Genomic DNA, 15,205 nt, shown 5'->3' on the forward strand with positions numbered 1-15,205 from the left:
ATCACTATCTCTCTATCCATATCTATGTCTATATATCTTTGAGTTTTTGAACATCAAAAAGTACCTTTTAATAAGTGTTGCTCATAAATTTCTAATTAAGGACATTTCTGAGTTTACCTAGTCTCTCAAGGTTATCAAGAAATGAAGTACAGAAAATAAAAGGCTATGTTTTCTAGGAGCTGGACAGTAAGAATACTACTACTCCATTTGGCTTGTACTAATATGCATCTATACCCAGGAAATCTCCTGTAACTTCTCACAAGTGAAGGGTCAGAATTTGGCAGATCTGGGCTTAAAAAACAGATCAGAAAGTGAAGACAAAAATCTAGTAATTGTGTATATAAATTAACAAAAACTTTAGAACGTGTTCTTAAATATTCTTGGAGGGGAGGGCATTATGGACTGAGAAATATTTTTTGTGTTGCTCCATGTTAAGAGATAGTGTCATTTTTCTCTTCAGCTGGAATTAAATTTTAGTGTAAAATTAGGCAGGGGGCAAAAGCCTTTGACCTATTTAACTAGAGAAACTGTTCATGTTTGCTGGATATCACAGCACCTGCTAGGAGTAAAAACATTGATGAAATAATCCTAAAGGAGAAGAACATTACTCATGGTCCACCAAAAGAATGAAGTTATGAAGTAGCTACTTCCCTTAAATACACAAAGGAGAGAAGTCTGCAACAGCTTAACTTGTGACATTGTGGCTACTTTTCTTGCTACCAGTTTCTAGTGGGAAAAAATTGTGGAATTACTAGTGGAAAAATAGAAGAAAAAAATAGCTTTTTTGTGCTCTCAGACTGACTGAAAAGTGGTATGGTTACGTTTACATTAATATTATCAAAGCAGGTTTCATTAGTGAAAACATGAGGATAAATCAGACGCCATATATGCAGCTCCACACTTAATTACTAGAAGACCACTTCTGTAACTAAGATTATGGCATTGTTTTGAAATTTGCTTCCCCCTTTTTATCTTTGCATGTATGTTATTTCTGGCTGTATTCAGGAAATATTATAAAATTAGAGCCAATCTAACAACAGAAGAATATCAGTGGTAAAAGTCTGTAATACTAAAGAAGACTCCTAAATTACTGGATGCTCATAAAGGGCTGTTATGATGCATAATATCAATTTTTTTTTTTGTTATGTAATGAAACAAAATAAAACACCCACCCTAAAACCTAGAATGCTGCTCTAGAATGGATGTTTACAATAGATAAAATAATAGACAATTGAGAGTCCCAATAGCCAAAATATCCCTATAGTATTATTTCTAGTGGGGGATGATAGCCTTATGGGAATGTTATTCTAGAAAGAGATTGATGTAAGGCAAACAGTGGCTGTGTTTATCCTCCTGGGCATGTTTCTGATACCCCATTATGGTTTCAAAAAAACTCAAACCCAAACTCAAACCAAAAAGGTGGAAGGGGCTATCTTGCCCAGCTTTGTAAATGGTTCTTTTTGAGTAGATTTTAAATATTCTCTGTCTAGATTTGTATCTCCCTTAAGCTTTTAGAGTAGCCAAAACTGGGGTAAAATGTAGACGCGAATCCAGGCTATCTTTCATGGATGATGTTCAAAGAAGTCAAGTAACTTTGGAAATAAGGGGGATACCTTTAATGGCACCTACTCTCTTTTCTCCCCAGTGTATATCGTGCATTAACTTATTGGTTACTCAGAACTGTAGGGAACTTGGAGGCTGTAGTACCCTTGTAGACCATGAATAGGGAACAGTACTCAAATTGGAGCTTGTTTTGTTTCCAAGTGTTCAATGTGGTAATTGCAGCCACTGGCTGCAGTGTCAGTGCTAAGGGTTGGCAATCTTTTATTAAGTGAAAAATTAGGGAATATGAGCAGCATGCACTGGTACCTGGGATATCCCTGCTACTTCCTTAAATTCATCCCCTTTTGCCTCATCTCCCACACCATGACACTAAGATAAACAGTGAACCTGATGCATCAGTTTGGTCCCTGAATATACTGCCTTTATCCGTCTTTGACACTCTCCTTTTCTTCCTGCTGGAACTTTCTACTGATACAGGACAGAGTCCAAGGCCTTATTTTTGGAGGAGCCAGACAGAGAAGGCTGGCTGACCTGTGTTTGCTGCCAGCTGTGGTTTGAGGTGATCTGTGTGCTGTCTTACTCTGAAGGATAGAAATTGTTACCCACTCTCTTCATTGAATGTGCAGATTCCTTCATTTAAGCAATTTTAAGTTTTAAGACATTGAAGATAGATGAGAAAGAAAGGTAGATTTTCCCCTCTATATCTAGGCAGGGTAATCCTGATTTTTCAATGTGGGCCAAATCTGCAAGACTGTAAATAGTTTTCAGATTCCATTACATGTTGCTGAACCAGATGAAAATCTTTTTTTTTTTTTTTTTTTTTGCATATATAACCTCCTGCAAAATAACTTTTGAAACCTTTTCTCTGTTTTGATAGCTTTCTCTGTTTTGTGGCTTACAGAAAATATCATCTGCTTAACAAGAAATGTTTGAAATTGCTGAAGGGTAGGCATTGTCAGACCTTCAAAATACAGAGCAAGAGACATTTCAGTTCTAATAGCATAGGGGTACTTACGTGAGTCAGCACCAAGGATGCATTCGTGCCGACGGTAACTGATTCATCAATAAAGAGTCTGTATGTAGCTGCAGCACTTGGACATTTGCCACCAGTCATCTGATCAGCATTTGACAGAGCAGTTGGAATGCAATGTTCAGCAATGTCTCCTGACTCCTGTTCATGAGTGTTGCACTTCACAGAGGTATCCTAGACAATCCCAGAACCTATGCGGTTAACTCAAAAATGGGGAATAGCGTCAAGGTGGGATGACAAAGGGAATACAGACTTACATTTCAGGGGGGTGGGGTGGTTACTCTTGAGGCTGTAGCTTCAGAGAAAGATGGGATGTTCTTGCCCCTGCACACGGTTCATACCAGATGTGATATAGAGAGTCTGGTGGTGACATTTGAGCTCTAATTTCCTGCTGAAATATACTTTTTTTTTTTTTTTTTTAAAGAAGCTCCTTCTGGGGTTTCCTGGTACACTGATGATGAAAAGTTCATTTCAGTTAATTTTACATTTTTTTTCTGTATTTCTATTGTATAAGTAAAATTGAAGATATTTACCTTTTTGCCTTTCCAAAAATGACCAAAAAACACCAAATAAAGCACTTCAAAAATTGAAAAAAGGAAAATATGTACAACTTTTTTTTTTAGGTCAATAAATGAACACAAAAAATTTGTTTTCAATGTATGATACAGTGGTGGTTGAGGAGAGACAAAATAATTTCCTTTCACATACTACCAGTTCATCACCGCATACTGTCTGCTCCTTTCTTTATTTGTGTTATCATCATTCCATTCTTCTTAGAAGTAACAGTTTTTTTAGCTAATGAATTATTGAAAAAAAAAAATCTTATTTTACAATCCTATTTAGCTACAACCTAATCAGAACATTGCAGGTTTTCTGATTTGCTGTCAGCTTTCCAGTATGCAGTTGGAAGGTTTTTCTCTAGTAGATATAGTAGAGCAACCTAAAAACATAAACAATAAAATCCAGTAAAATAGTATAACACAGTTAAAACATAGCAGGAAATGAAGTTTCTGATCCTATTAAACAGGATTGTGAGCATTAAAATAAGAGAAATGTTTTTTTAGAAATACCTATGCAAAATTTAAAGAAGGCTGCAGTTTTTCCATGGATAATTAGTATGTCCTATAATGATACACTAAATTTACTGTATATAGTAGAATGTAAAAGACCAAGTCAACTGTCGCAGTCAATTTTTTTTTTTCACCAGGTATGATAGGGTGAGGTTTTTTGTTCTATAAAATCTCGGAACTGTATGTGTTTCCTTCCTACTATGCTCAGTCTATTAATTTCATTTGCATAAGGAGAGAAAGTCCTTCTTTTATTCACTTGGACTTTAATGTCCAAGCACATTGCACTGGGAACTCATGCCAGCTTTATGACTGATTGAACAAGTGTGATTTTCTGTATTGTGCTGAATTCAGGCTCATGAAGAAAGTTGACCTTTCTGGCAGTAAAGAAGAAAGTGAGTCAAGTCATCACAAAGCAGGAAAGAAGAGAGGCGAAAAACTCCACAGAAGTTAAATTGAAAAAGGGAAAATACTTATAACTATTTTGGCTATTCAAGTATAGAACACTTTCCTCTATTTGTATGTTTCTGTGAACTGTATGAATGGAGATAGGTTTTTGTTTCCATCCTTGTGAACGTTTTCACTAAATCCTATAAATAGGGTAAAATTCTGGACCCAACATATCACATGTTGTTTTTTAGAGTTGTTTTCATGTTGTTAATTAGGTCAGGATTTCATCGGTAGTTAATTATATTAATGTGGGCCCTAGGGGAGAGTACTGGAGGGCAAAAGTATTTTTGGTTCAATCCTGATAAGGACAAACTGCCCTCAGCTACAAATAGTCCTTGTTTATTTAAATAGCTGCAACATTCATCAGTCCTTTTGGTTAGTGATTGAACTGTGCTTCGATCCAATTATGCCAAAATCTGTATGCATCTTTATTCTCTGCAGTTTGATAATTTTATATTTCTTATCAGTGTTCGCACTGTCGTGTATACTCCTCTCTGTCATACCAGAGTGCGTCCTTCTGTGTTTGAGGAACTCATGGTTTCTTGCATGTCATAGGCTTTCCCATGTCACATTTCTCTCTGATATGCACTCTAGTAATCTTTCCAACCTTTGAAGGCTGCTGAAACACTATTTCCTCTGCTCCCAGCTACCTTCTATCTTTACATTTTAGTGGTTTAGGACTTAGTTTTCTTTTTTAGTACTTTATAATTCTTTTGTTACTTCAAATCCAATTACAGGTTAAAAACCCAAACCTGTCTATTCCAGTCTTTCCATTTTCATGATGATCTTGAGCAACAATTTCCAGGTGGGTTGACTTTAAGCCAGCTGAGTTATTGAAAGACGTCTTTCACTGGGTGAAAAACATGGGATCTATGACTCTTGGCTAGAGCAGTTCAGCACAGTGAGTTTCAAAGATGTAAAGGGATAAAATCATAACATTAAACAGAACATTTAATAGGAAGAGATTATAATGGCTGTTTGAATTAATGGCAGACATATGGTTTAGCATTCATTCAAGGAGTTCAAGAACACAGAGGTTTCAATGGTTTTGTTGGTAACTACTGTTTTACCGAATGCCAGAATTTCCTTGAATAACAAAAGGGAACATAATAAGAACCCTTGAATAACATAAGGATGGTAGATTAGCATATCATAGCAAATATGTAGAATTTCAGTCTTCAATTTAGCAGTTTACCTCTTCAAAAAAGAAGTTGCATCTTAAGAGACCATTTTGCCTTTTCTAGGATAACTGCCCAAAAATACACAACAATTTACTGTGGAAGTGTCAACAACTGTTGTTTCTTCTTCCATTTAATTAATAACAGCATTATTTTATTTAAAAAGACAAAATTAAAAACTTGAAAACCAAAATATTTATCTTTTCTAATGTGTGCAAGGTAAACAGTTACATAATAGTATATTAGGTGTTAATTTACAAATTTTGTAAAACATTAATATTATCAAACTATTCACATGAGTTCTAAGCTGGCAAGTTTTCTGTTTCTGATTTCATAATATGAAGCAGTTGAATTCCCATCGGTTCAGATACTGCCATGATGGTAAACATTAATCCTCTAGGATATTAGGGAACCAGCTGTGACAAATTTGCTTAGTGAGGGAAGAAAGAGACCACCTTGCTAACAGTATAACTTTCACAAACTAGCACTTGCATATATCAATGATGTCAACCACCCTGATGTTGATATTGAAGTCTTAGGAAAAAATTAGATCAATAAATGCAACACAGATCCATTAAAAATATTCCTCTGAGATGTGTGAAATACAGTACCTTCATTTTGTTCTTCTTTCTTTAATATTAAAGAAATTAAGAGACCATGTGAAGAACATACTAAGAAAGGTTTAAAATTTTCATTTCTCATTTTATTATAACTAATTGAAACTTGGGTCACAAACAATAAGACATCTGTGAGTCATCCTTTAAATAAATAAATAAGTAATATACAGAAAATGGTAAGATTAAATTAGAACATGAAGTTAGCAGCAAAGATTTCACCTAATAAGTGTCCTCGCTGCATCTGTGTTTTAGATGTTTTGACCTTTCACAAATGCCCCTGCCACACTCAGGCCACTCGTGTACAGGCTCATGTGAGCCCCTGTAAACCTCCAGAGCCTATTCCAAAGAAACTCTTCTACAAAAGCCCTGGGCAAATGAATCCTGCTTGCATCACCCCCACAGACACTTTGCTACCTTGGCTTTTACTGTTACCCACCAGCACCTGGCAGTGCAAGTGGTGTGAGGGCAGAGAGAGAGAGTAACACTGAAAGGCAGGGAAACCCAGCCCTTGTCCTGGCTGCTCACCACGGAGGTGCCTTGAGGTACTTGCCTTGGAGGCACCTGACATGTTTGTAATGTCAACACAAAGACCAAGTGCAGTAATACAGGACCAAGAGTGCAAGGGTCTGCACTCCACCTGATGCTCGTGCAGTATGATGGTTTTACAGTTTAAATTAGGACAGAAGTGAGGGAGAGACGGGCAGCAATCAGGAGAGGCAGGATTCGTCTGGCATGGCAAGTCCTTTTTATGAGATTTTTTTTAGAAGTATTTTGCTACATGTGTGTTCCAGCACATGTGCTGTCAGCAGCATTGCTGGCTGTTCCAAAATGACTGTGCCAGCCTCTTTTCGTGGGTGAAGGATGAAGAGCATGTGCCTGCGCAGTCAATGGCTGTAACCACATAAAGTCTCAGCTGAGAGACAGAACAGATTGATACACAGATGCACGAATTGTTGACTGCCATGGCAGAGCTGCACTTCACTGTTGCAAGCCCTGAGCCTTCTGTACACAGTTAAGGTGACCTAACAACTCTAGTTCAGAGCGTGGCTGCCACTTCTGGAGGAGAGCTGGAGGGTGACAGCATGAGGTATGCAGTGCGCAAGAGCTGTCAGCAAGTCCTGGGGGCGAGAGCTGCTGTCACAACATTGTAATCTGCTTTCCACATAGCACTTCAACAAGGACGAACTTTGCTTGATATGGGTTATAGCTGCATTCATAGAGAGACTATGATACTGTCTCTAGTATGATATCTCTCATAAGGTTTTTGATGACACAGGCTGTATGAAGATATGGGGCACTAGGGTACAGTAGAGGCCGGCTAATGGGAAAAGACATGCTTTTAGCTAAAACTTCTACTCGTTCGAAGTCAATGCAATATAATAATCTCTATTTAGACAAAAAAATGCTTTGTTTGCAGGTGCCTTTCTGCCATGAAACCATAAGAGTAGATAAAAGCATCTTAAGAAATGGTAGCAGTGTATTCTTTCCTGGATGGTTGTTTGCATCCATCGTTATATGCAATGAAATCCTCAAAGTCAAGGGCAATGAAGCATGGTTCATATTTATTACTGTAGCTGTATTATAAACCTATTAATAACGTTGAATATGGTGACAGAGCTCATGGTCTTTTGCTGATCCACACAAAATAGACAATTAATTTTATGCTTTTTTTTTTAATTGAGATTAGTAGTATGTAAAAGACAGAGACTGACATGTCCTGAGAGTATACAGTACTGCTCCTTGAAGTGTTAAAAGTGACCTCTGAAATAATGTCAGGTTAATATCTGACATGTCTTCTCTTTTAAAGGTAGGAAGAATGCAGTGATCGAACAAGTATTTAAGATTTAATTTATTATACTTTGTAGAGACATTGAGTTGATCAGATAAGTTTATTGGGGTGGAAGAGTTATATCTTCAAATGAATTATATTTCTGTTCTTGATGCCAAATATCCTGGCTAGTCACAGAGTATAATAGCTGAGAAATTTTGGAAAAAAAATCTTCAACAATGGGAAATTTATTAATTTTAAATATGTATACATTTTAAAGTAGGACATTCTCGTAATTGGTACATATTTTCACTCTTCATATAAACTCTGGCTAAACCAGCTTATATTAATTAGATTTTTTAAATATACTATGTAAATATACATTATCACATTTGGAACTTGTTGTGTATAGTATGATATCTTTTCAATCTTTTCTGTGAAGATTACAGCATGGAGACAGGTAACACAGTGCTTAGTATCTACTTGCTAAACTCTCATAGTAACAACCTCTATCCTAGTCCAACAAAGAAGAGTCAGGCAGAGAGCAAAATTTATGTTATCAATGAACTGCTGAGAAGATTAGAAATCATAATAACTTTGAGAAGCAGTACTCACTATGGTGTTGCGAAATATATTAATCATTATTAGATATTCATAAGTAAGGTGTCAGAACTGGGATTTAGGTTGTTTTTCACAAAATATTGAACTTGCAAGGGTGAAAAGCATTAGCAGGAGAGAAAAGGGCGATACAGGTTTGCATTGCATTGTCTCAAGGATTAAAAGAAATTGTCTCCAGCTCAGGGGTGAGTAGTTGATCATCAGGGATAACGGTGGGAATTCAGTTAACTTCTCATGTAGTTTTCTTTGTTTAAAAGAAAAAATTGCTGAAAAATATTTGAGGGTTCCAGTTCCCTTGGCTAAAGGAGGTGAGTGAGATGCCCTCAGGTATTCCTTCTGTCAATTCAGAAGGGATAATTCTCCCAGCAATACTCCTCACCCAAGGGTTTTAAGGAATAAAATTGTCACAGAATAAAAGAATCCTCTCATAGATAATAACTTACCAAAAAGTTTTAGAAGTAACTGAAATGGAATGAAGTCAATAGTGAGAAAACTGCAGAGTGCATCAGATTCATGAATGCTCTGGAAATGTGCTAAAAAGTGAGATGACAGACCCTTCTGAAAATCAGAAAGAAAAATCTAAATTTGATGCTGAAGAACTTACTGCTCAATGAGAAGTAAGGCATAACCATTATCTGTCCCACATCCTCCACTCTGATGCCTCAGGTTTTAAGGCAAATCTGGGGCTGACTAAGAACAACACAGAAGACTCCTACAACATAGATCAGTTTAATGTTAAAATAGCACATTAAGGTAATTGTTAGTAAGAGAATTAATGCACATGAGGAAAGAAACACAGCATCCTAAATATTTGCATGCAGTGAGGGGAAAAAAACCCCCACACCCTACTTATTTACGTGCACTGAGTAGCTGTAAATTAGGCGTTTACGGAAGATATGGAGTTATTGCTAGTAGTTGTTTAGGAAAGTCAGTTCAGTGTTTATTGGCAGACAAATCGTATATAGAATAAAAGATGTACTGGAATTTTTTTTTTCTCTCTACATTTTAACCTATAGGCTGTATTATAAATGAGGAATGTGCAGAGAAAGAAACAGGAAAACAGGAAAATGCAGAGGTACAGGTTGGTATCTGTTTAAAGAGAGTATAAACCAAATAAATTCATCAGATTTCTAAACATGGTTATATAAATATAAAGAAGCAACACTCCATACACCAACATGATGTTATGAAAATAAAAATATACATTTAAAAATGAAGAAGACAAGTTTAAGGAGCTAAGACCCCATCAGTGGATATCAAATTGGTTAGCTGCAGTTTCTAGCTCAGGCAGTAAATGGACTCAAGGGAATATACTATGTTATCCCTGCCTCTGTACTTCTTTTAAGCAACTACCATTGGCCACCAATGTAATATTAAGTAGTTATTAAACAATATTTGCCTTTATTTACAGTATCACATCAGTGCTTAGTGCAAATAAAGAACTGAAGCAACATTTATGGAAACAACACTTTGATTTATACATGTTTAATGGCAGAGCCTGGTGAAGTTGGGAAAAAGTAAAATAAACATTTTAAACACTAGGGTGGTGAAAATATGGAGTGGAATTACTTCTTACTTCTGTAAGGCCTTAGAAATAACTTAAATAATTTCAGAATTGAGTAGAAAACAGCAGACTATTCATAATTATATTAATCAGCACGTAAGTTATTATCTTGTCTTGCCCTGAAATCCTTACAGGTATGTAGGAGATGTATTGTAATAAGTAGAGCTTATATTTTGTTAAGTATGTTACATGAACAAACACATTACTGGAAAAAATGGTAAAGGTCAGACTGCCTGACAGTCTGATTTCACAACTGTCATAGCAAAACCAAACTCATTACACTGCATTCAGGGTGATGCCTCAGCAACGTGACAAACTCACAAAGAAAACTATCTGTTCAATAGCATTTCACTGAAATTGTCAAACATAATTGAATAACACTTATTTCTTGGAACATTTCTTTCAAAGCTGATCTCTCCATGATCTTTTCTGGCTGTGCATTTGCTTAATTCAGATCCTAAATTTCAGTCTGTGCCAAGTTCCCTGAGAGAGGGAAAGTGAGATTAATGCCTTATTCATCTTTGATTAAGCCCCCACCCCTTCCAAAGTTCTCTGTAACATATATACTGTCTGGGACATTGAAGTAGAACTCTTTCTTCCACTTTTCCAAGCAGTGATAGCAGAAAAATACAAAAAACTAAGTTGCTTATACTCAAGAGCTCTAAATTTAAAATATTTATTAAAATCTGTATTAATATTGCTTAAAATCTTTTATTTTCAGCGTTTTCCTGTGAAACATAGTTTTGATTCTAACATTTAATTACATTAATCATTTGTTTGACCCTGAAATTCCTTAAGCCCACTTATCTCCAATTCTAGTGAAAAATGCACTACTTAATATATCCTGTGAACTTAATAAAAGCATACTAAGTAACTGTAGTCTTTTATATGTTCAAGTTTAATGATGTGGAAAGTTTGACAACTTGAAACTCAGTATGTCCTCCATGATTTGAAACAAACTAAAAAAAAAAGTGAAGATAAAAATAGTCATATAATAAAAAAATAAAAGCAACTGCTTTACAAATATATAATTAATATATAAATATATAAATACAGAAGAATGTTATCTAAACACTGAAACATTAAATTCTGCCAGATTACAATTATTGAGTAAACAAGGTCTAGATCATATTGCAAAACTGAGCTCAGAAATACGTCATTTTGCCCTAGAATGCATAGGAGAAGCATCCTTCAAAAACACAATTTCTGATCCATTGATAATATAACATTAAAAAGAAAGTACAGAAATCCTTTAGTTATCATTTGCACTGTACCTCCAAGAAGAAAAAAGAAGGAAGTAATTTTAGGTAACATGAGTATATAGACTTGATAACTTATTTCTTTCTGTTCACCTATGTGCAGCAACAAAATCTGGAGTTGTAGTAAAGCTTTGAAAAGTAATTTTTATTCCTGCTCTTTAGTTCAACTCTTTAACTATGTAAACCTTTAAGAACAGATAATAATTTTTCTTAAAATGAAGACGTAATACTGTTTTAAGGAGAACTGTGGTTTTGGTAGTAGTTTTAAAAGATGTGCAATAAATTCAATTTATGATACTTGGAAAAAAAGTGGATTTTTTATTTCTAAAAAGGCAAATAATAGCTGAAGACACTCTGTATACTTTGGGGATTTTAGGTGGCATCTGTCCAAAAAGCTGACTTTTTAAATTTATGTTGGAAGTGTTCATCCAAGTCACAGCAATAAAATCAGAAACTAAGCATGTAATAATTTTTTCTTCTTCTGTGCAAGTGCAAAGAATAAGTCTTTCAAGGTCAAACAATTTTCAAGACTATAAGGACCCTATTCTTTTATACCATGAGGCTAAAATATGTACAGTATAGATGGGAGGGTGGTGGAATGTGGCTGCCCTTACCATCTTCTGTGAAATGACTGTTCTCCAACCAAATTTTCATTGTACGGAGAGATATTCCACAAGTGCATAAAGGGGACAAAGCTTCAACTGTGCATAGCTAGTTTTAGCGTGCACAAGTGCTAAACTAATCTAATTCTGACCTTGAAAGTCAGAAATAAAGTATTTTCAAGGTTTTTTTTTTTAACAAAAATAAAGGTATGTTTTCTTTGAGATAAAAAGTCAAGATTCTGATCTTTCTTATTTCATTTTAATTTTTTTTTTCATTAATGGAATTATTGTTCCAACAACAACCATACTGAGAACCAACACAGAAACAGTGAAGGAAAATGCCATACCACAATGTACTTGAAACCTCAGAGTTCTGTAATAAGCCTTTTTGTGTTTCAAGTCAGTAAGCTTATTGTTGTAATAATCCCATAGTAAAGGTCCACTGGTACATCTGATTAGCAGTTCTGTTTAGGTGGAAGTATGAGGGGAACCCAAGAAAACATATTCACTGTGTCATTTCCTATCTTCCCTATAATATCCAGTTATTGAACAAGTGCAAAAGAACAAGCCTCAAGGTATTTATGTAAAATACCTCTCTGTAATAGAGCTTGTTTTCTGTGTTTCAAATTATTCTTTGCTTAATATATTCTGTTAGCTCTCTTAGGAGAGAAACTTCTACTATGTATATTAGAAAAGCTGGAGCACCAAAAAAAGGGAATTGAAGTGGAAACTCTTGGAATAAGCAATAATAAATGAGAAGAAATGTTAAGTTTGATTACTAGGGAGACCCAGAATGAGATGGGGTTTGGTGGAACAAAAGGTAAATGATGTCAAAGTAGCATGGTGTACAAATGTCAAGCTTTGGTTTGAGTTACAAGTGAGAAAGCAAGGCAAGCTGGTAAAAAAATCGGCTGGAATGAGAATGAAACAGACAGCAACCTTTAAGAGGTTTTACCAAGTTTGGAGTAATAGTCCCCAGAGAAGTGTAGCAAACTAATGTAGGATTGTGTTACTGAGGCTGTGAATAGAGTAAGACTAGAGTCCATTTTCTACCTTTAATATCTCCACAGGAACTAATTCTATGCAGTCTCTGTCTTCAGAGGCAGAGACCTACTGTGAGAATTACTGCTATATGAAGAATGATAGGAATCAAATCCACAGTGTGTGTAACAGTATTGCCAGGAGCATGACTGTAAACGATACAGGATAATAAGTGATCCCAAATTTGTTCACATTTTATGCTCAGATGATTTTCCATAGAAAAGAAAAATGTCAGTCAAGACTTTAACATTCTGTACACACTCTGTGCTCCTAGGGCACACATAGGATGTTTTGTGCTTATTCTTGTATATCTTTATGTTTATTAGAGACTTCTATGTTGGTGGGGTAAGTGAACTAAAAGCAAGGTAGAAATGGGAAAAAAAACAAACCATTCATGTGTAAGTCAGCTTGCATGAAAGTTCTTCATCTCTGTCCCATATTGCAGGTTTAAATAATATAGACTAAGCAGACTGACTTGGGAGTGTGTTGAAGTGATGAGAATAAGTTTGCTGATAGTTTTAACACAAATGCTGAATATCAATAATATATATTGCATATTTCTAATAGATTCTGAAACAGCTTACAAAATGCACATTTATAAGTCCATTGGGAACCACGTAAAGAAACTCTCATGACATATATATCTATAAATGTGTATGATTGTTATAGGCCTTTAAGGATATGAACAGTGCATTGTAAAAGACTATATTTAAAAGAAAAGATTGATTGATGATAATTTTTTTTCCTTCATCTGAGAAAATGTTTTGCATTTTTCACCACTGCTTTTCTAGTGTGTTCCGTTTTGTTCTGTGGCTTTTCCTGGTTATTTCCTCAGTGACTTTCTCATATGATAAGAAAACGCTCCGTTCAGCACAACCCAATTGATATTGTCATCCCAACTGCTACTATTTTTTCTCTTTGCTGTTGTGCCAGATGAACTGTCTCATATCTACAATATTTATTCAATTCCGCAAATGGAATATCAGTATTGTAAACTTTTATTACATGGCTCATGCCAAAGTAATATGACATCACTGAACTCTTACATTTTATTTTGACAGAAACAGACCTGTAAAGATGTTTATGTGGTGGTCCACTGTCTTACTTCTTGGATGCATTTTGCTGGGAGCAGAAGGGTGGCCAGTCAAGGAAGGATACGACTTTAGGCTCTATCAGCCCCTAGTAAGATTACGCCACAAGGTATGGAATATTCTCTAACACTTCTTGCTTTTCTTCCATGGTCAAGGGATAGATTACACTCCAGCCTTATCTTGTTTTTTGGAGTAATTTTCAGAAATTAACTTTTACAATAACAACATCTGCAAAATATATACTCGATTTAACAAGTAAACGAGAAAACAAGGTGTTTTGACTTGAAAGCCCAGAAAACTTTCAAAGAGGGTGAGCTAAGATCTGTTTTAGTTTCACAAACTGGAGATTATGTGTATCAACATCAACTGAGAGAGAGAGATTCAGGAGAGGCTGTCTCAAAGCAACTGACAGCATCTGCTTAAGGCAATGACATGTCCCAGTCCTCACTGAATTTCAGACCAAGCAGCAAACAAGGGAACTGCCCATCAAAGAAGCATGGAAGGAAAAGGACTGTAATATTTCCATGGGCTGCCTAGAACTAGCATAGAGCTGATCAACTTAATTCTTCTTGGTACAGTAGTAATCATGGGAGCAACATCTGAGGAGCCTTAGGGCCTACTGTCAGGCCAACAAAGACCCTAAAAAAACTTCACCCTTCTGAATATGTGTGCTTCAACTAAAAAAAGTCTAAGTTATAGCCAGAAACCCTAAATGTTAGTTTTGGTTAATGTTTCAAAATCTGGCTATTATTTCTCAATACTTTTTATAAAATATGAAAAATAATTATTGTTAGTCCTCAGTTTGAAAAAAAGACCCAGTATTGTGTGATTCTATCTCAGTGTATAAGGGAGAGAAACTGATAACCGAGTTCTCAAACAAATAAAATATTTGCCTGTTCACTGACTATTGTATACTATGTAGATTAAATGCAAAAATTTTCTAACAGATGGAAGATAAAATATTAAAATTTAGATTTTATTATACAGTTATGTAAATGGGCTATAATGAGCATAATTTCTGAGATTTAGATGCTCTCTGACCTTAATGAATGTATGTGGAACTAATAATATGTTAGTTTCTCTTAATAATACTTCTAATCCACTGATAATATTCGTATAATACTTAGAATAGGTTGTTATGAACATTTCAAGTTTAATATTGGGAGGGATCACACATACAAGTATGTAAACAACATAAAGAAAAAGAATATTGAAAACTTGATATAGAATTTATTTTGAAAAACAAAGAAGATATGGTGAGTTTTTTTCTAGGCAATATATCTAAATGAAAAAAATGGTTTAGCGTACAGTTAAGATTTTGGTATTAGGGATATGTGTTAGTACAAAAAAACTAGGA

The 15,205-nt window shown here is 35.2% G+C and overlaps 1 protein-coding gene across 5 annotated transcripts in view; it reads left to right on the forward strand.

The window, feature by feature from the left end:
• Positions 1-15,205, forward strand: part of FSTL5 (follistatin like 5) — a 286,784-nt gene that overhangs the window by 10,492 nt on the left and 261,087 nt on the right. For 3 of the 5 annotated variants that reach the window (XM_032686687.1, XM_032686691.1, XM_032686688.1), the window contains exons 1-2: positions 6,887-6,992; positions 13,819-13,957. In XM_032686687.1, the coding sequence (XP_032542578.1) occupies positions 6,988-6,992; positions 13,819-13,957 (144 nt within the window). In that variant the 5' untranslated portion in view covers positions 6,887-6,987. Of the gene's footprint in view, positions 1-6,885; positions 6,993-13,818; positions 13,958-15,205 lie in introns of those variants that run through there. The other 2 variants (XM_032686692.1, XM_032686689.1) reach the window with 2 other exon arrangements.

This window comes from Chiroxiphia lanceolata, chromosome 4 (genome assembly GCF_009829145.1).
Source record: "Chiroxiphia lanceolata isolate bChiLan1 chromosome 4, bChiLan1.pri, whole genome shotgun sequence".
NCBI lineage: Eukaryota > Metazoa > Chordata > Aves > Passeriformes > Pipridae > Chiroxiphia > Chiroxiphia lanceolata.